Source organism: Eriocheir sinensis, chromosome 5, assembly GCF_024679095.1.
Source record: "Eriocheir sinensis breed Jianghai 21 chromosome 5, ASM2467909v1, whole genome shotgun sequence".
Taxonomy (NCBI): Eukaryota; Metazoa; Arthropoda; class Malacostraca; order Decapoda; family Varunidae; genus Eriocheir; species Eriocheir sinensis.
Window position 1 is genome coordinate 11,897,522 of NC_066513.1, and position 19,980 is coordinate 11,917,501.

The window sequence follows — 19,980 nt, forward strand, 5'->3', positions numbered from 1 at the left end:
GTTTAACAGTGTCTCAGTTATCTTATCCCCGGTCTCCTCCTTATGAACATTGCATGCTTTGGCCTTAATTTTCCCACAGTTTTTTGTGCTAACTTGCTCTACATTTTCCAATTTCTGAGCTGCTCCATTCCTTATGTTCTCTTCATCAAAGTTCATAACAATGTTACCTACATTCGCGAATCTTGAATCAGTAATCTGAATGCCTTGTAATGCCAGGGAACTTTATTTTCATCTCAGTAGCCTTTTTATCTGGATCAGAGGCCTTGCCGCAAAGTAGATTCTTCTTCCTCTACCACGTCAGTAAAACTGGCGCGACCTGACTGCTTGCTCAGTGCAAAGTACACCAGCCACTTCACTCAGCTCCTTCACACTGGATACCTGAGATTCAACCTCATCTTTAACCACAGATATTTCTTTAGATAATTTTTGCTTGAATTCATGCAATTTTTCAACAATGCTGGTAGGGAGAGATGCTTTATGAAGACATTGAGTGCAAATCCAATTTATTTTAGGTACAGTATCCTGCTTGACTCCAGTCAAATTAGCACGCTTCACATGACACCACTTTGGACACAAACAGCATGCAATCCACTTCTCGCCTCTAAAGTCTTCACAGACGCAACACAAATCTCTCATGCTCCTGGTTGTGCCCGACATAGTCGACTCAGCAGTTCCGAGGAGCTCACGCCGACACGTCCACACTCTACCCCTCTTATGGGGGCTTTACACCTGGCAATTCCTGGCCGCCAATACAACCGCGACGATCTAGCGGCTAGACCAGCTGGGTGCTCTCGGGAGCAAGTACGTTCACACGTGGGAGGAGCCGCCGGGAGCATCAACACGTAAACTGCTAGTAAATGCAAGGGCATGAATTCCTCCCAGACACCCCAAAAGGCTACTACCATATATTAAAACCACAATGAGTTTCGTCCATTAGCCTGATATTGTAGAAATACTGTAAGTAAACGAGTTTTATCATAAGTAGTATTGATTGATTATTGTTGCATTTAACAACAAAGGAGAAGGGAGGAACATGCCATCCCAACCCCCAGGCATTACATAGTGTGATTATGTAATACACGAAAATAATCGTTCCTTAATTACCTCCTTCGATATCGCGCAAAGAGATAAACATTTCCCGCAATGTTGCTGCCACTCTCCCAAAAGTTGTTTTGCGCAGACTCTGCCTCTAGTACAGCTTATCTTGTGGGTCCCACAAGTGTCGATGCTGCCTCACTTCCTCTAGCAATACCACCTCGGCCTCCCGGCCCCAAATCTTGTTATCTACATCTGTCATTTCTTGTTTTATTGGCGCCGACATGTTGTTTACCCAGCCGCCAGTCGGCAATACAAGACAGACACGCTCAGCTGCAGAGAACTTGCCGCGAGAAGGGCTCCCAGACCCAGACCAAAAATGCTGCAGGCAGCACGTCGCGGCTGTATTGCCGGCCAGGAATTGCCAGGTGTAAAGCCGCCTTACTCACTCACTTCCTACAATATCCCACTTCCTACAACACTCCATCCAGTGATTCATAGGGATACATCAGTGCAGACTCATGGGTAAATATTTCCTTCATGCAAGAAAAGAGAAGTCAAGCAAGTCAAACATGGTGTCAGGCTTTCAATTTCTTACAAGTAGTGGTGGAAGGTGTTGAAAATTTTGCCATTCAACATTCCTCTGGCTGGCATGCCCCTGCCTCGCATACGACGAATTCCTCTATCTCTCCAATCAGAGAACGGGAGCTTGTTTACACTGCTGCAAAACATATTATCCGCTGTCGGCAGCAACTGTTAACTTATTTCATACTTCTAATTGAAATCATAATACATACATCTTTAGTATATATTCAATATATTGAACTTTAAAAGAATACTGTATAGCAGGCGACAATTATTTATGTGGGAAAAAAAGAAAAAAATTTATTGCGTATCCCCGTTTCGTAAATACTACTACTAAGTCAAGTGCTTCTATATCGTAGCTATGAGAAAAATATGTGATTTCTAAATGCCAATGAAAAACTTATAAGAAAAATTATTTGACAGTCTTCATACATATTTTTTTTGTTCCAAGGCAGCAAGCAGATGGCAGGTCGAGCTCAGTGAAGGACCCTATAGATTATATAAGAGAAATATTTCACAGGTTTGTATGTTTCAAAAATCTGATTTTTGTTATTAAATAGCGAATTGTATAAAGTATCCAAGCAAATGGTACACGCTCCAGTCACATATTTTGACAGACTATGTGATAAGCTATACAGAGTTTTGTGAGATGTTTTGATAATCTATGGCATCAATACTATCACCATCAGCCATCACTGATCCACTCCAGAACAAAGGCCTTCCCCAACACTTTCCACTTCTCTCTGCCTGATGTTAGTGTGTGTGCTGCACCCTGCCTTGACAAATGCTTTCATTTCAGCCATCCACCTGGCTCATTGTTTCCCCTGACCTTTATGGTGCATGGGTTGCCACATTGCTACTTTGATAGTCTTTGTTATCAATTCTGTTGATGATATAACTTCCCTAAGTCTACCTGTTATTCTGAACTGTCTTTCCTCTAATCCATGATGCTTGCCTTTTATGTTCAATGTTATGAAAAGCCAGTGTCATGGAGTAGGGAACAAAGGATGAAAGGTGCCTGTTAGAAGAAATATATTTTTTTTAGTGAAACTGGTGCTTATAAGAGAGTATACGTGGCAACATTAGCATGAGTTTCGACTAGTGTAAGAGAAAGGCGTACAACCCGTGTATTCTGCCAACCCTAACAAACAGGTCAGAAGCTTGACATCTCACAAAAAATCTGAAGAAAAACTAAGAGGTGTGTAAAGAGAAATGAAGGGAAAAATGCTGGGTGTTGCACAGAGCATCATGGACCAGGGATCAAACAAAGGTTGAAGATAGGCCCGTAATTTTGGCTGATTTTTTGGGGGGGGGCTAGAGGGCACCATAGGCTCATGAGGTGGGGGGAATGGGTAGCGAGCAAAACGAGCATGTGCAGGTGGGGAACTTTTTTTAAATATGCACATTTAGTGGCATTTTGAGGCCGATATAGAAAACATTGGGGACTAAAGCCCCCCTAATCACCCCATAAATTACGGCCCTGAGTGATGCTAATAAAAATAAACCAACAGAAATGGACATGGGAAGGTTACGAGTAGTAGTGATAACAAATGGCGAGGCGGTGGCTGAATAGATAGCGTGACGGCCTCGCGTTCAGGACGGCGCTAGTTCAATCCCCGACCGGTGCCACCAAGCTGGGATTTTTCAGCCGCCGCCGAGTGACTTAAAACTATCCACATGCTGTCCAGAAGACCACCTATCAACCTGGACTCTAGATTCTAGGATTAAAGATGAGCTCCGGGAGGGCAGCATGAGCCAATGCAAGATGGCGCCACTATAAACACTCGCCTGCGCCAGAACGGGCTGGGCCGACCAACAGGACCCACCGGGAAGAAGCCTTGGACCGACCATCAGGAATTCAGGATCCACCGGGAAGAACCCTAGCGGCGCAATAGGCCACGACGTAAAAAAAAAAAAATAAATAAATAAATAAAATAAAAAATAAAAAGGACAACCAAATTAAGTCAGGCCAGACAGAGAACCAGGTGGATGAGTGAAATAAGAACCACTGCCGCAGCAGGATGGGTTACACTAACAGCAGACAGAGAGTTGGAGAACATTGGGAGAGGAATTTGTCTTTCAGTGGATGATGATGATGATGATGTTGATGATGTACTACTAATGACAGATGAAGATGATGACGATGATGGATCTCACCTCATGCTGGAGTGCTGGGTCCTGGGCGTGGACACCGTCTTCATGTGAAGGGTCATGGTCATAGTATGGAGGACCAGGGTGGAGGGCAGGGTCCTCAGGGAAGTATGGTGAGGAAGGACCATTGTAAGGGGAGTGTAGGCCATGTTGAGGTGCTTCATTATAAGGCGAATGAGGGTCATGATGAGGTTTATTGTACGGGGAGTGAGGGCCATGTTCAGGTGCTTCATTGTAAGGGGAAAGAAGTTCATGATGAGGAGCTCTATTAAAAGGGGAGTGAGGGTCATGTTGAGGAGCTCTATTATAAGGGGAATGAGGGTCGTCTTGAGGACCTCTATTGTACGGAGAGTGAGGCTCATGTTGAGGAGCTGTGTTGAAAATGGAGGAAGGGTCATGATGAAGAGCTCTATTGTAAGGGGAGAGAGGGTCATGTTGAGGTGTTCTATTGTACGGGGAGGGAGGGTCATGTTGAGTTGCTCTGTTGGAAGGGGAGGGAGGGTCATGTTGAGGTGTTCTATTGTAAGGGGAGGGAGGGCCCTGGGCATGGCTGGGTGGGCCATAGTCAGGTGACAGGGGGTCAAGATAGGTTCCCATTGTCCTGTGAGGCTCCTGGTATTGAGGAGGCTCTCTGACAGGGTACCTCAGTGGCTCCTCACCAAGGTAAGGCCATGCTCCTCTCTCCTGTTGCAAGAGATGGCGCGCATTAACAAACACTCTAGCCCTTCCTTCCTCTCCCTGTCTGCCAGACACGCATTTTCTGAGCTGCAGGACACATTCAAGGACAAAGCAGATTACCAGGGAGGAAAAATTGCCCACAATATGCTAATACATAGAAAAGGACTCGGATGAAGATGTTGAAAAGCTCTGAAACACAGTAGGAGAGGCATCCTGATAAGACAGTGGTAGAAGATAGGAAGGGAACCATATGAAAATTATTACGTACCTCCATGTGGAAAGGTTGGCTGGACAGAGGTGCTCACTAAAGATGGTCTCCCTGTGAAATGACATGAAATATAGAGTAATATCATGTAAGTTCTTCTCTTCTGAAGTTGTATTTCTATGAAAGGCCATATGTGAGCAGCAGGGTGTGCACAGCCTTTCCCTGATTAGAAAAGGAAAATTTCATAGCACTAATGCAGTGTTCTGTCTGGGAAGCCCCTTGAAAGGGAGGCCAAGGCAGAAGCGTCTCCACGTGTCTCTATTCATCATACACTCCTGGTTTGCTTCATACACTCTTCTGCCTCCCTCCACCAAGTACCCCTCAGTCCTGTCAATCCACCTTACTGGTGGTCTTCCTACTGCCCTTTGCCCTCCTTCTTAGTCAAGTCTAGTATCAATTTAGTGAAACTTCAGAACAGTCTGAACAATCATCGGCCAATCTGCCGTCTCATCTATCTTTAAGACTGAACTCTTCGCTCAAACTTTCTGTAAGAACTCCACCCTGGACGATTCTGGGCATGTTCCTCCTACTCATACCCCCTCTGACTCCTTTATGCCTGTTATTAAGATTCTTCATAATGATGTTTTATATTCCCTCTCTGGCCTCAACTCTCAGAAGGCTTATGGACCTGATGGAATGCCTCCTATTGTCCTTAAAAACTGTGCTTCCGTGTTGACACCCTGCCTGGTCAAACTCTTTCGTCTCTGCCTATCAACATCTACCTTTCCTTCCTGCTGGAAGTGTGCCTTTATACAGCCTGTGCCTAAGAAGGGTGACCGTTCCAATCCCTCAAACTATCGCCCTATAGCTTTACTTTCCTGTCTATCTAAAGCTTTTGAATCAATCCTTAACCGGAAGATTCAAAAGCACCTTTCCACTTCTAGTAGGAGTAGGTAGGAAGACACCTACCGAACGGGCGTGAGCTACTCCCTGTGAGGATATATGGGAAGCGAGGAGGGTGCTGAAGCCCTTCAAAGACCCTTCCCATGTCCTCACTAACCGTTTCCCTTTTGTCTCATCAGCACCAGAGAGCAGTTCAGCATGCTCTCTACAGACAGTTCCTCTCTCTTTCTACACCACACTACATTCACACAACACACACACCTTTTCCCAAAATTCAAAATTGCTAACGAAAACACCGCCTCGGAGTCCCTGCCTGGGGGGGGGGACCATAAATTCCCCCAGGAAGGACTCCCCTTCTGGCTGCCGACTTGAGAGGTGTCCTGATAACTCTTCGAACCTCCTCCTTATCAATTTCTGCAACATTCGCGGTCTTCGTTCTAATTTTCATTCTGTGGAACACCATCTCTCCTCCTCTAAACCCCACCTTCTCTTCCTCACCGAAACACAGGTTTCTGAGGCTACTGACAGCAACCTCTACTCTGTTCCCTCCTACTATCTCTATCCTAAATTTCAATCCAAAGTTGGATGTTGCGCCTACGTGCGCAACGACATCACTTGCTCTTGTGCCCACGACCTTGACTCTTCTGAATTTTCCACCATCTGGCTAAGACTTCATTGTCATTCTATTACTAAATACATCTGTGGTGTTTATCTCTCACCTAACTCTACTAACTATGTAAAATTCTTTGACTATTTGAACTCTAAAGTGGAGCACATCTTGACTCACTCTCCCTTTGCTGAAATCTCCATCTTGGGAGATTTCAATGTTCACCACCAGCTTTGGCTTTCATTCTCCTTCACTGACCAGCCTGGTGAACAAGCCTACAACTTTGCTCTCCTCAACGACCTAGAGCAGTTGGTTCAGCACCCTACTCGTATTCCCGACCGTCTTGGAGACAGGCCTAACATTCTAGACCTCTTCCTTACCTCTAATCCTTCTGCTTACTCTGTCAAACTGTTCTCTCCGTTGGGCTCCTCCGATCATAACCTCATTTCTGTATTCTGTCCTATCGCTCCTGTACATCCTCTGGACCCGCCGAAGAGGCGATACTTCTGGCATTTTGCTTCAGCTCGGTGGAACGACCTGAGGATGTACTTTTCCGATTTCCCGTGGAATGATTACTGCTTCCAGGAGAGAGACCCCTCTGTGTGTGCTCAGCGCATCACTGAGGTGATTGTCTCTGGAATGGAGGCATACATTCCACGTTTTTTCTCTACTCCTCATGCTAAAAAGCCTTGGTTTAATCACGCTTGTTCTCGTGCTATTAAAGATAGAGAGGCAGCTCACAAAAGGTTCCAGAGCCTTCGAACTCCCACTAACTTTGACCTTTACATTTCAGCCCGGAATCGTGCCAAATCTATTCTCCGACTAAGCAAAACTTCTTTTATTAATAGAAAATGTCAACACCTTGCTTCTTCTAATTCTTCCCGTGACTTCTGGGATCTGACCAAAAATATCTCCTCCAATTTCACTTCTTCCTCTTTCCCTCCTCTCGTTAACCCTGACGGCAGCACTGCCGTCTCATCTGTCTCTAAGGCTGAACTCTTTGCCCAAACTTTCTGTAAGAACTCCACCCTGGACGATTCTGGGCATATTCCTCCTACTCATCCCCCTTCTGACTCTTTTATGCCTGTTATTAAGATTCTTCCAAATGATGTTTTCTATGCCGTCTCTGGCCTCAACTCTCAGAAGGCTTATGGACCTGATGGAGTGCCTCCTATTGTCCTTAAAAACTGTGCTTCTGTGCTGACACCCTGCCTGGTCAAACTCTTTCGTCTCTGCCTATCAACATCTATCTTTCTTCCCTGCTGGAAGTATGCCTTTGTACAGCCTGTGCCTAAGAAGGGTGACCGTTCCAGTCCCTCAAACTACCGCCCTATAGCTTTACTTTCCTGTCTATCTAAAGCTTTTGAATCAATCCTTAACCGGAAGATTCACCTTTCCACTTCTAACCTTCTATCTGATCGCCAGTATGGGTTTCGCAAGGGGCGTTCAAATGGCGATCTTCTTGCTCTCTTAACTGACTCTTGGTCATCCTCTCTTAGCCGTTTCGGTGAAACTTTTTCTGTTGCGCTAGACATATCGAAAGCCTTCGATAGAGTCTGGCACCAGTCTTTGCTTTCTAAAGTGCCGTCTTTCGGATTATATCCCTCTCTCTGTTCCTTTATCTCCAATTTATTTTCCGGCCGTTCTATCTTTGCGGTAGTAGATGGTCACTGCTCTTCCCCTAAACCTATCAACAGTGGCGTTCCACAGGGCTCTGTCCTATCACCCACTCTCTTCCTGTTATTCATCAATGATCTTCTTTCCATAACAAACTGTCCTGTCCACTCATACGCCGACGACTCCACTCTGCATTATTCAACTTCTTTCAATAGAAGACCATCACAACAGGAAGTACACGACTCCAGACTGGAGGCTGCAGAACGTTTAACCTCAGACCTTGCTATCATTTCCGATTGGGGCAGAAGGAACCTTGTGTCCTACAATGCCTCAAAAACTCAATTTCTCCACCTATCAACTCGACACAATCTTCCAAACACCTATCCCCTATTCTTCGACAACACTCAGCTGTCACCTTCTTCAACACTAAACATCCTCGGTCTATCCTTAACTCAAAATCTCAACTGGAAACTTCATATCTCCTCTCTTGCTAAATCAGCTTCCTCGAGGTTGGGCGTTCTGTATCGTCTCCGCCAGTTCTTCTCCCCCGCGCAGTTGCTATCCATATACACAGGCTTTGTCCCCCCTCGTATGGAGTATACATCTCACGTGTGGGGGGGCTCCACTCACACAGCTCTTCTGGACAGAGTGGAGTCTAAGGCTCTTCGTCTCATCAGCTCTCCTCCTCCTACTTATATCCTTCTACCTCTTAAATTCCGCCGCGATGTTGCCTCTCTTTCTATCTTCTATCGATATTTCCACGCTGACTGCTCTTCTGAACTTGCTAACTGCATGCCTCTCCCCCTCCCGCGGCCCCGCTGCACACGACTTTCTACTCATGCTCATCCCTACACTGTCCAAACCCCTTATGCAAGAGTTAACCAGCATCTTCACCCTTTCATCCCTCACGCTGATAAACTCTGGAACAATCTTCCTTCATCTGTATTTCCTCCTGCCTGCGACTTGAACTCTTTCAAGAGGAGGGTATCAGGACACCTCTCCTCCCGAAATTGATCTTTCTTTCGGCCACCTTTTGTAATTCTTTTTTGGGAGCAGCGAGTAGCGGGCTTTTTTTATTATTGTTTTCTTTTTGTGCCCTTGAGCTGCCTCATTTGTTGTAAAAAAAAAAAAAAAAAAAAAAAACTTCTATCTGATCGCCAGTATAGGTTCCGCAAGGGGCGTTCTACTGGCGATCTTCTTGCTCTCTTAACTGACTCTTGGTCATCTTCTCTTAGCCGTTTCGGTGAAACTTTCTCAGTTGTGCTAGACATATCGAAAGCCTTCGCAGTCTTTGATTTCTAAACTCCCCTCTTTCGGATTATATCCTTCTCTCTGTTCCTTTATCTCCAGTTTCCTTTCGGCCGTCTCTCTCTGTGGTGTAGTACGTCACTGTTCTTCCTTCTAACTATCAACAGTGGTGTTCCACAGGGCTCTGTCCTATCACCAACTCTCTTCCTGTTACTCATCAATGATCTTCTTTCCGACGACTCCACTCTGCATTATTCAACTTCTTTCAGTAGAAGGCCTTCCCAACAGGAAGTACACGACTCCAGACTGGAGGCTGCAGAACGCTTAATTAACCTCAGACCTTGCTATCATTTCCGATTAGGGCAGAAGGAAACTTGTGTCCTTCAATGCCTCAAAAACTAAATTTCTCCACCTATCAACTCGACACAATCTTCCAAACACCTATCCCCTATTCTTCGACAACACTCAGCTGTCACCTTCTTCAACACTAGATATCCTCGGTCTATCCCTAACTCAAAATATCAACTGGAAACTTCATATCTCCTCTCTCGCTAAATCAGCTTCCTCGAGGTTGGGCGTTCTGTATCGCCTCCGCCAGTTCTTCTCCCCCGCACAGTTGCTATCCATATACTGGGCCTTGTCCGCCCTCGTATGGAGTATGCATCTCACGTGTGGGGGGGCTCCACTCACACAGCTCTTCTGGACATAGTGGAGTCTAAGGCTCTTCGTCTTATCAGCTCTCCTCCTCATACTGATAGTCTTCTACCTCTTAAATTCCGTCGGGATGTTTCCTCTCTTTCTATCTTCTATCGCTATTTTCACGCTGACTGCTCTTCTGAAATTGCTAACTGCATGCCTCCTCCATCCCGCGGCCCCGCTGCACACGACTTTCTACTCATGCTCATCCCTATACTGTCCAAACCCCTTATGCAAGAGTTAACCAGCATCTTCACTCTTTCATCCCTCACGCTGGTAAACTCTGGAACAGTCTTCCTTCATCTGTATTTCTTCCTGCCTACGCGTTGCACTCTTTCAAGAGGAGGGTATCAGAACACCTCTCCTCCCGAAATTGACCTCTCTTTAGGCCACCTCTTTTGATTCTTTTTTAGGAGCAGCGAGTAGCGGGCTTTTTATTATTATTGTGTCCTTTTTTTGTGCCCTTGAGCTGTCTCCTTTGTTTTAAAAAAATATCCAAAACGCACAACAGTGGAGCCAGATCACTACAGTGCAGACACCTGCAGTTTTGGAGCATATTGTCTTACATCTATCACCATGCAGTGCCTTGTACTGTGAGGACACGTGCTAGCGGCTACCTTAGGAAAAACTGACCCTCCAAGCCTAGGATGCGTTTACTTGAGAAAAAGTAATAGTACTTGTCACTGCAGCAACAACAGTACTATCTTTATTATTATTATTATAATTATCATTATTATTATTATTATTATTATTATTATTATTATTATTATTATTATTATTGTTGTTGTTATTTCTGTTAGTTATTATTATTATTATTATTATTATTATTATTATTATTATTATTATTATTATTATTATTACTATTATTATTATTATTATTATTATTATTATTATTATTATTATTATTATTATTATTATTGTTATCATTATTAAATTAGTCTTTTACAGGAATATACACAAGGAACATGTGAGGGAGACATGGAAGGGAAGAGCAGAATAGATAACTATATTAGATAACAATAAATGAAAGGATAAGAAACAATGTCAAAATGTACAGAAACTGTGAAAATGATTTCAACAAAGCTCTGATAACTCTGCTGCATAGCTGGGCACGATAACAGAAAACCTTATTCCCGATAACCGATAACTGATAATGGAAAACCTTATCGGTGATAACCGATATTCGTTAACTGGAAACACAAATATAGGCGATAACCGATACCCGATATTAATCCACAATTCCGATACTAGCTAGCGATAAGTCCGATAGGCGAAAACGATACTATACTGATATTTCAAATAAAAAACGTAGATGAATGCAAATTTTCATTATCTGTATTTTAGAAAACTTACAAAACCCGAAAACCACACGTTGACACGTACAAATGGACAGTAATACTAGAATTTAAACGCCTGAACCGGTGTTGTGTTAGTTGGTGTCCCCACCGTCAAAAGCTGGCGCTTTTGTTTACAAACACTGGTCTCTCATGAACTGCGCATGCTCAGACCAGCAAGCGTAGACCCGTACAGTCTCACAAAGCTTTTTAACCGTAATTAAGAGTTGCTGAAAGGCTGAATCAGACATACAGTACCACTACCACCATCCCCGCTGTTTCTAGAACGACACTCTGTACGAGTTGTACGTATGTACGTATTATACGTATTATACGTATGTACAGAGTGTCGTTCTAGAAACAGCGAGGATGGTGGTACTGTATGTCTGATTCAGCCTTCCAGCAACTACTCTTAATGTGTTAAAAAGCTTTGTGAGACTGTACAGGGTTACGCTTACTGGTCTGAACATGCGTAGTTCACGAGAGACCAGTGTTTGTAAAAAAAAAAAAACAGCTTTTGACGATGGGACACCAAATAACACAACACCGGGTGCCTTCAATACCATGGCCTGCTCACAAACGAATGTGGAATATCAAATTTGAGGCAGTGAATAATCATTTTGGGGGCAAAGTTAAATGATTTTTCACATTGATATATTGATTTTTTAGTATAACAAAAAAAATAATCTAGTGTTTTAATGTTGATGATCTAAGTATGAAATCTCTTCACCGAAGATATTTCATACCCCGAAGTTTTTTCATACAACACCGGGCGCCCGGGCCACGCATACGCAGTAGGGAGGAGACAACGGTTTTTTTTCTGAGAGGCGGAAAAAAGTAGCGATTATCGCTAGTTTGGTATAAAAGTAACGAAGATACCGATATATATACCCAAGAGAAGATGGCGCCACTATAAACACTTGCCTGCGCCATGACGGGCTGGGGCCGAATACCATCCAGGCCCTTCAAGCAAGCCTACCGGCGCAATAGGCGAAGACGTAAAAAAAAAAGAAATATATATATATATATATATATATATATATATATATAACTATATATATATATATATATATATATATCTATATATATATATATATATATATATATATATATATATATATATATATATATATATATATATATATATATATTTATATATATTTAGATAAGTAGCGGATGGCCGATAACCCGATTTTGTTGTCAGCCATAAAGTATCGCGATAATTTACCGCGATAACGCCCAGCTATGCTCTGCTGTTCCAGTGAAAGAAGCAGTCATTTTTGTGAAGATAGTCTCATGATGATTAAGAATAAGAAAAGAGTGTGCCAAGCCATATTATGCATGGAAGAGATAAGAGAAGGACAATCAAAACATTGTGGAAGTCACGCAAGGAAAACCAGTGGCGGAGATCAAGAATTAACGAAATGCCAGAATTTGCTCTTTACTACACTCCCACACGCCCACTGCGTGTTACGAAACACACGAGAAATTAATCCAGACAAGGAAAGGTTTTGCCGGCGCCGGGGATCAAACCCGCGACCAGCGTAACGGGAGAGCCACTCCTTTACCAGTCGGCCAAAGAGGTACCCCACTGGCTGAGTGGGTTAGGGGAGGCTCGCCCATCAGGCAAGTCAGCACTACACGTCTCCCCATTCCCATTTAGATTAATTTCTGTGTTGAGTTCCCATTTTCTATGAACTTCGGAGAGCATGGGCCACCACTCTATCTGTTACCCTCTCGGGGTGACACAACAGAACCACAGGAGAGGATGCCACCGCCTTGCCACCAGTGAAATGCCACAATTTGCTCTTTACTACACTCCCCCACGGCCACTGCGTGTAACGAAACACACGAGAAATTAATCCAGACAAGGAAAGGTTTTGCCGGCGCTGGGGATCGAACCCGCGACCAGCGGAACGGGAGAGCCACTCTTTTACCAGTCGGCCAAAGAGGTACCCCGCTGGCTAAGTGGGTTAGGGGAGGCTCGCCCATCAGGCAAGTCAGCACTACATTAAGGTATTTAGTGTGAAAGCGGTGATCAAACCAATGAAGGTGGTATTCTGTTTTGGGTGTTTTGGTGTTTTGGGTTTGGGTGGCGGCTGAATTCTTGCTGCATCGTGAGGTGAAGCAAGTTAAGGAAAAGGTGACATTAAAGCAGGTGATTCATGAGTCTAAAGTTATTACGTGAAAGACTCTCATCATGGAGAGGACTAATAATGGTTGCTGCTGCTGCTGATGATGTTGATCATATGGAAGATTGGGGTGTAATGGTGTGTGTGTGTGTGTGTGTGTGTGTGTAAGAGAGAGAGAGAGAGAGAGAGAGAGAGAGAGAGAGAGAGAGAGAGAGAGAGAGAGAGAGAGAGAGAGAGAGAGAGAGATTTACGTAGATATACGCAGACCCCATGGTCCAGACTACGTGGTCTCTCCTTTAAACTTAAGTGAAATAATATTAATCAGATGGCACCAAAACTTTGCATTTCTACTTTAGTAAATATTAAGTTGAAGGAAATGTCGGTCGAGCTTGTTTTTAAAATAGTCGATCGTGTAGCACTGGACCACTGAAGGTGGGAGTTTACTCCATTCTCGCACTGCAACGTTGTTGAAGAAAAATTTAGTTCTGTCTGAATTTACTTGTTTACATTTAAGTTTTATGCTATTATTTCTCATTCACAAACTGTCATCGATTATATATTATAAATAATTTTGATTTGCCCACATTCGTAAAACCATTAAGTATTTTAAAACATTTGATTGTTTCCCTCGGAGGCAACGTTTCTCAAGAGAGAACATGTTAAGGGTCGAGAGCTTTTCGTCGTAAGGTTTGTTGTCCATGGAAGAGATATTTTTTGTTGCCCGACGTTGAACACTTAATTTAGCAATGTCCTTTTCATGGTGGGGAGACCAGTTTCAAAAATTGTACCACATATTCCAAGTGGGGTCTGACTAAACTATTATAAAGCGAGAGTATTACATCTTTATTGTTTAATAAAAAGTTTTGGTGAAATCCAGCATTCTGTTCGCTTTACTGGCTGCGTCAGAGCATTGCTGTGAAAATTTGAGGTTTGACGCGATTTTGCCACCCAGGTCCTTGACGCATTGAAGGCTTTTGAGCTCAACACCATGCATTTCGTAATCGAATCTCTTATTTCTTGTTCCAACTTGAAGAGCCTGCCACTTATCTATATTTAAGGCAAACGACTCAGGTGAAAAATGCAAAAATTATCGAAAATGAGAAACTTCGTCAATGATCACCCTAAAGGCATAGAGAAAACATTACAGGAAGAATTTTTACCGACCGAGTTTAAATGGGCATTTAAATCGCCGTTTAAATCACCCCGCGCGCTCAGTCAAGGTCACGTGAGGCAGAAGATACCTTTAGAAAAAAAATTGTAGGAAAAACACTGTAGTATTTAGACACGAATAGTTTTCTCTCTGGTGGTGTCTGATACTTTCTCCTGTGCGCGCGGGACAATACTGTCCCGTAGCTCTCACTAGAATTCATCAGTGCGTGTCCTTGTCACGCAGAGGATAAACATAGGTGTGTACGCTCTACCCCCACACTGCCTTTTTTTCCTCTTATGACAAAACTGCTGATGATGCTGGCTTCATCCAGTTCAAATGCCAAGAAGAAAGGCTGCCATTGTCAAGAGGATTGCCTGCTTGAAGAAGGCACGCCATGGTCGAGTAGATAATGAAGAGAGACAGACAGGCGTTCCACATGGAGCAGCGAGGCTTGACTCGCCACCACCTCTCACTCGCTCCCTGCTGCCACGACTGCTGTTCCTGATGCTTCTGCATCAACACCACCATAACCACAGCCTTCTACTTCAGTTTCAAGAGAGAAGAGCCCATCTCACCATATAGCATGAAAACAAAAAATATGAAAACGAATACAAGACAAGGAAAGACAGAGCTTCTGACAGATCATCATAACCAAGAAAGAAGATTAAAACAGAAAAGGAAGGAAGCAAATCCTACGAGCCAGATAGTTTCTAACACCAAGTGATGCAAACAAAAACTGGCAACAATGAGGGAGGCGGCGGCTCCCTGACACCCTCACCTTTGAGTGAGTAATACTTCAACAAGAAGTGGGTTCAGGTGCCATGTTCATAACTCAAGATCACTTAAATAGCAAGACAGCAACATTACAATACCTGGTACTAACAATATTCGGCACAGTGTGGCCATTTATGGACGAGGAACATCAATATGTACTTACGTAACTTTAAATGCCCGTATCTCAAAAGTGCATTGCCTTAACTTCAAAATTCCTGAGATTTGAAAGTTTTTAACCGATCTTAAATCTGTTTGCAGTTTTGGATAGAGTAGTAAAACAGCAACATTTGGTAGTTAGATTTTCCTTCTAGATTGTATTGGTTGGTCACAAGGAGGGTGGAAACATTAAAAAATAGTGGAAAATGAGTACATTAATAAAAAATTCATAAGTACTATTATTTTTCGAATCCATGGATTATCTAACTTGGAGAAGTAGAGGAATGTTCATTTTTTTAATTTTATATAAAGAAAACTAAAATCGGATTAAAAACACAGAAACTCACCCCATTTTAAATGGGTAGTAAATTTACATAAAAAGTGATTTTTTTTTTCTTTTAAGATATCATCTTGATATTGTAGGTGAATGATCAGTAAAGTACTGCACTCAAACCATAAAAATTTCATGACGATTGGAGTAATATGACAATTTGACCTCGTTGAGTGCCTTAAACCTCCCATTTATCAGACCAAGCTGAAATTTTATGCACGTGTCCTTAGATGCTTTGTCTAACTTCGTCAGTGAGGACCAAGTTAACAATCGTTGTGTCGTTTGCAAATTTACTAATGAAATTATTGAGTCCAATGTCAATATCATTGATATGAATGATGAACAACACCGGGCCAACAACCAAACCCTGAGGGACACCACTTGTGACAGGCGCCAACTCTGAGTTAAATCTGTCGATCAACACTCTTTGCTGTCTGTTGCTCAACCAATTTGCGTTTCATTGGTGTACTTTACTGTTAATACCTATAGCAGGTTCCATGAGAGCTGGCGGAGGTTTTCCTTCAGGGGTGGACTCGCGGACTTGGTATCATTGCATGGGTGATGGTACTGAGTGCTCATTGGCCAATTTTTAACTTGTTCTGATGCGCATAAAGTTGACTTTGTATTCCTACCAAAACCCTTTGTAAGTTGTAAGGTAACAGATTGCACCGATAAAAACTAATACAATAATATCTTTATTGATAAGTATGTGCCTTTTGAACTATTATGAAGTAATCTGAAACGACATTCATAACAAAACTAAGTCAGAACTGCACGTAAACGAACAATGTCCAGCGACTGGAGCGACTGCTGAGGCTAGACTTTTTTTACTACTTTTTACCACTACAAAGTGCTACGTTACAGTTTAATTAACTCATTTATTGTAGGATTTCTTGGTATATTTTTAGGCCTGGCTTAGTTATAATGTGAAGTGATGCTACTGCTACGGAGTTATAACGGAAACATTGGCCTAAGGCCCCCTTTCCCAACCCTGGGGTCGCGACTCCAAGTGGGGTCGCCTACCATTTTTCCTGGGGTCGCCAAGACCTCAAAATATCAAACATTGTGTTATTATATTATAATAACACATATACAACTAAAATGGTGGGGTCACGGTCATGTCTAGAGGTGCATGATTGGGGCCGCCTGAAAAAAAGGTTGGGAGCCACTGGCCCTAAGGCAAGAACCTTCTCATTTCTTTCATCGTCCTATCATTATTCCTGAAATATGTTTCTAATATTTGTGGGTAATAAACTAGTGAATAGCTGTAAGGAAGAGCGATTATAAGAATAACTACATTTATATACCAATAGTGTTGATTTTAAGAGGTAGCAGAGAGCGAGAGATAGTAGGCTATGTCATGGTAAACGAAATTGCCGCAGCTTAGATCTAGTAAAAAACAACCAATGAGCGGCGCAGAGACTGTCACTCAAGCAATGACGCCAAGTCCGCGAGTACACCCCAGAAGGAAAACCTCCAGCTTTCGTGGAACTGACTATAGTTGCTTTAATTCAAAAAGTAACTTATGGTATGGAACTTTTATTAAACGCTTTCTGAAAATCAAGATAGACTACGTCCAGTGATTTGGTCACCTTATAAACTGAAAAGAGGTAGTTTTAAAATGTCAGTACGTTTGATAGGCAAGATCTCTTGTTGCGGAAGTCATTTTGTTAATCCTTAATTAACGAGTGTCTTCAAGGTTACTTTCAATTTTCTCTCTGATTATGTTCTCGAGTAGCTTATCTACTACTGAAGTTAGACTAATGGGCCTGTAATTACTCAGCAATGTTTTTGTTCTCTCTTAAAAATCGGTGTTACGTTAGCCATTTTCCAATCCAAAGGGACGATGACTTATCGGAAGGACATATTGAATACAATTGTGAGAGAGAAGAGTATTTCGTTCTTTGTTTTTTAAGTAGTATGGGATATACATTGTCTGGTCCTGGACTTTTATTTGTATTAAGGGATTGGAGACCTTTTAGGACTTCATCGGTAGTTATTACAAAGTTAGGCAATACATGAACGAGATTTACGTTAGTGTTATTGTCGTCGCTTGTGTTGGTGGTAGTGGCGGTAAGACTGCTTGTATTAATTAAATACCGAGGAAAAATAATTGTTAAATAAGTTCGCAACGCGTTGGCTGTCAGTCACTAATTCACCATCACTGTCAGTCAAGGGTCCTGTTCCACTTCTGATCGCCTTCCTGTTGTTTATATAACTGAAGAAAGATTTCGGATCATATTTACAGTTGGCTGCAATGTTCTCGTCATGTCTACGCTTTCCAAGACATTAATCTTTTGACTCGCTGCCTTGCTTCTTTCTTTAGCCTGTAGGACAAATTTAAATTTCTCTCCTTAACAGAAAGTTTGATTTTGCTAATAATCCAAATTTGACTTTTATTACTGTTACGTCGCTTCTCCCAAAACGGGACAAATGTGTTCTGCTGAGTAATTGATTTTTAAAGTTTAGCCAGGCTTCCTCGACGTTGATATCTGTTAGTTTTTGTTGGATTTCCAAGAAAATTGCTCTTTTGAAATTAGGCACCATTATTTTATTTTAAGTCACTAGCTGTTGTTTGAGCTCGCATGTCGACACGCACTATTTTATGATCGCAAGAACCGAGATGTTTCCCTACCGTAATATTACTGACTAGATTTTCTCGGGTTGCTATAACAAGGTCTAGTGTGTTATTTTGTCGGGTTGGTTTAGTAACCATTTGACTTGGGTAATTATCCTTTAAAAATTGTGGGTACCCGACAGTGTCGCCCAGTCAATATGAGGGAGATAAAAGTCTCCTAATACCAGTGAATCGCTGTTGTTAAGTGACTGCCGTAAAACGCTGTACTTTTCAACATTATCTTCGGGAGACTGACCCGGAGGCCTGTTGGTGACGGATATATATAGATTATTTTTTTACAGTATTTACTAGCACTCACAAATGTACAACAAAAATGTCTCTTTGTATTCTGTCAGTAGGTTGCAAGTAGTTTTCGACATAAAGGGCGACACCACTACCTCTACGGTTGATACAGTCTTTGTTGAAGAGTCTGTAGCCATCTAGATTATATTCTGAACTTAAATCAATGTTAGTGGTATCAATAAATGTTTCGGTTATAGCAATTAACCTACGTCAAAATTTTCTGTTGAAACAAGTCATCTCAGTTCTTAAAACTTATTTCTTAGGCTACGCGCATTGAAACTTAGGACTTTTAGATTATCTTGAAGTTTATATAGTAATGGAGGTGGTGTTACTTGCGGCTTTACGATTTGGTGTGTGTGTGTGTGAGAGAGAGAGAGAGAGAGAGAGAGAGAGAGAGAGAGAGAGAGAGAGAGAGAGAGAGAGAATGGTGTGAGCTGAGAGGCTATATTCATTTCATCATTCTGCTTTACGAGACTCTTTCCACCCAGCCTGTCAGTAGACGATCCTAATGTCTTAGTTATCCAAACCAAACAGTTATATTGATTTGTTTACTTCATGGTACACGAGGCCGGCCAGGAGCAAATCAGCACTTTAGAACAAACCTACTGCTGCCTCAGAAGAAGACAGAGGAAGAGGAACACCAACGCTGATCAAGGTTTGGCTTGAGAGGTCTCTTGATGACCCCCTCTTGACAGTGTTGAAGTCAAAGGAGGGAGAAAGTACAAATGAAAGAAAGCTGTTCCAGATTTTGCCAGAGAAAGGGATGAGAGAATGAGGACGCTGGTCAACTCTAGCATAGGGCAAACAGGTCAAAAAGACAAATAAGCCAAATTATTGTTACTAAAGACTAATGCGATGTTTAAAAATCAGCCGTAAGAGAATTAGGATGCTGGTTCATTACAGCATAGGAATGAGCTTGAGTAGAATGTCTTATACAGTGAGGCTGAGGGAGAGGTGGCGGCCTGCAGTTAGCACAGTGGACTCTTAAGTTACGCCAGATTTGTTTTAACACTAAAGGAAGAATATTTTACCCACCTTGAGCTTAGAATCGGTAATGAGCAGTAAACAGATGCACCTTGATGTGAGCGTGTCTCTGTGTGTGTGTGTGTGTGTGTGTGTGTGTGTGTGTGTGTGTGTTCTTTCTCCACTAATGTTATCAGGGTGAGGCAGTCTGAGGTCTGATTCACATGCTATTGTTTATTGGGCAATCTTTGGCAATTGTTATCTCTTATCTGATTAACTGTTATCTTCCCTCTCATCCTTCCTTTCCAGGCTGTGTTTCGTCCTCCTGGCCACTCCTCTTAACCTATCGTGGTAAATACATGCTCATGCAGAAGTCAAATTTCTAGTCATTTTTGAATGCCAAGGTCATGGGGTCAACTTTAATAAGCAAAGTATACATGCTACTTTTTTTCAGCAGTTACTACTACTACTACTACTACTACTACTTACCAGTAC

General features: G+C 42.5%; 1 protein-coding gene across 4 annotated transcripts in view; it reads right to left on the minus strand.

Annotated features, from left to right (window-relative positions):
• The window catches only part of LOC126984331 (ubiquitin carboxyl-terminal hydrolase 8-like), a 109,854-nt gene extending 90,155 nt beyond the window's left edge, over positions 1-19,699 (minus strand). For 3 of the 4 annotated variants that reach the window (XR_007736591.1, XM_050837954.1, XM_050837946.1), the window contains exons 1-3: positions 19,558-19,699; positions 4,718-4,768; positions 3,778-4,536 (exon numbers count right to left, since the gene is read on the minus strand). Coding sequence is in view for 3 of the 4 variants with exons in the window: in XM_050837954.1 (XP_050693911.1) it covers positions 3,778-4,536; positions 4,718-4,723 (765 nt within the window). In the remaining variant the exon portion in view is untranslated. The remainder of the gene's footprint in view (positions 1-3,777; positions 4,537-4,717; positions 4,769-19,557) is intronic. The other variant, XM_050837960.1, reaches the window with a different exon arrangement.
• Between the last annotated feature and the right edge of the window lie 281 nt (positions 19,700-19,980).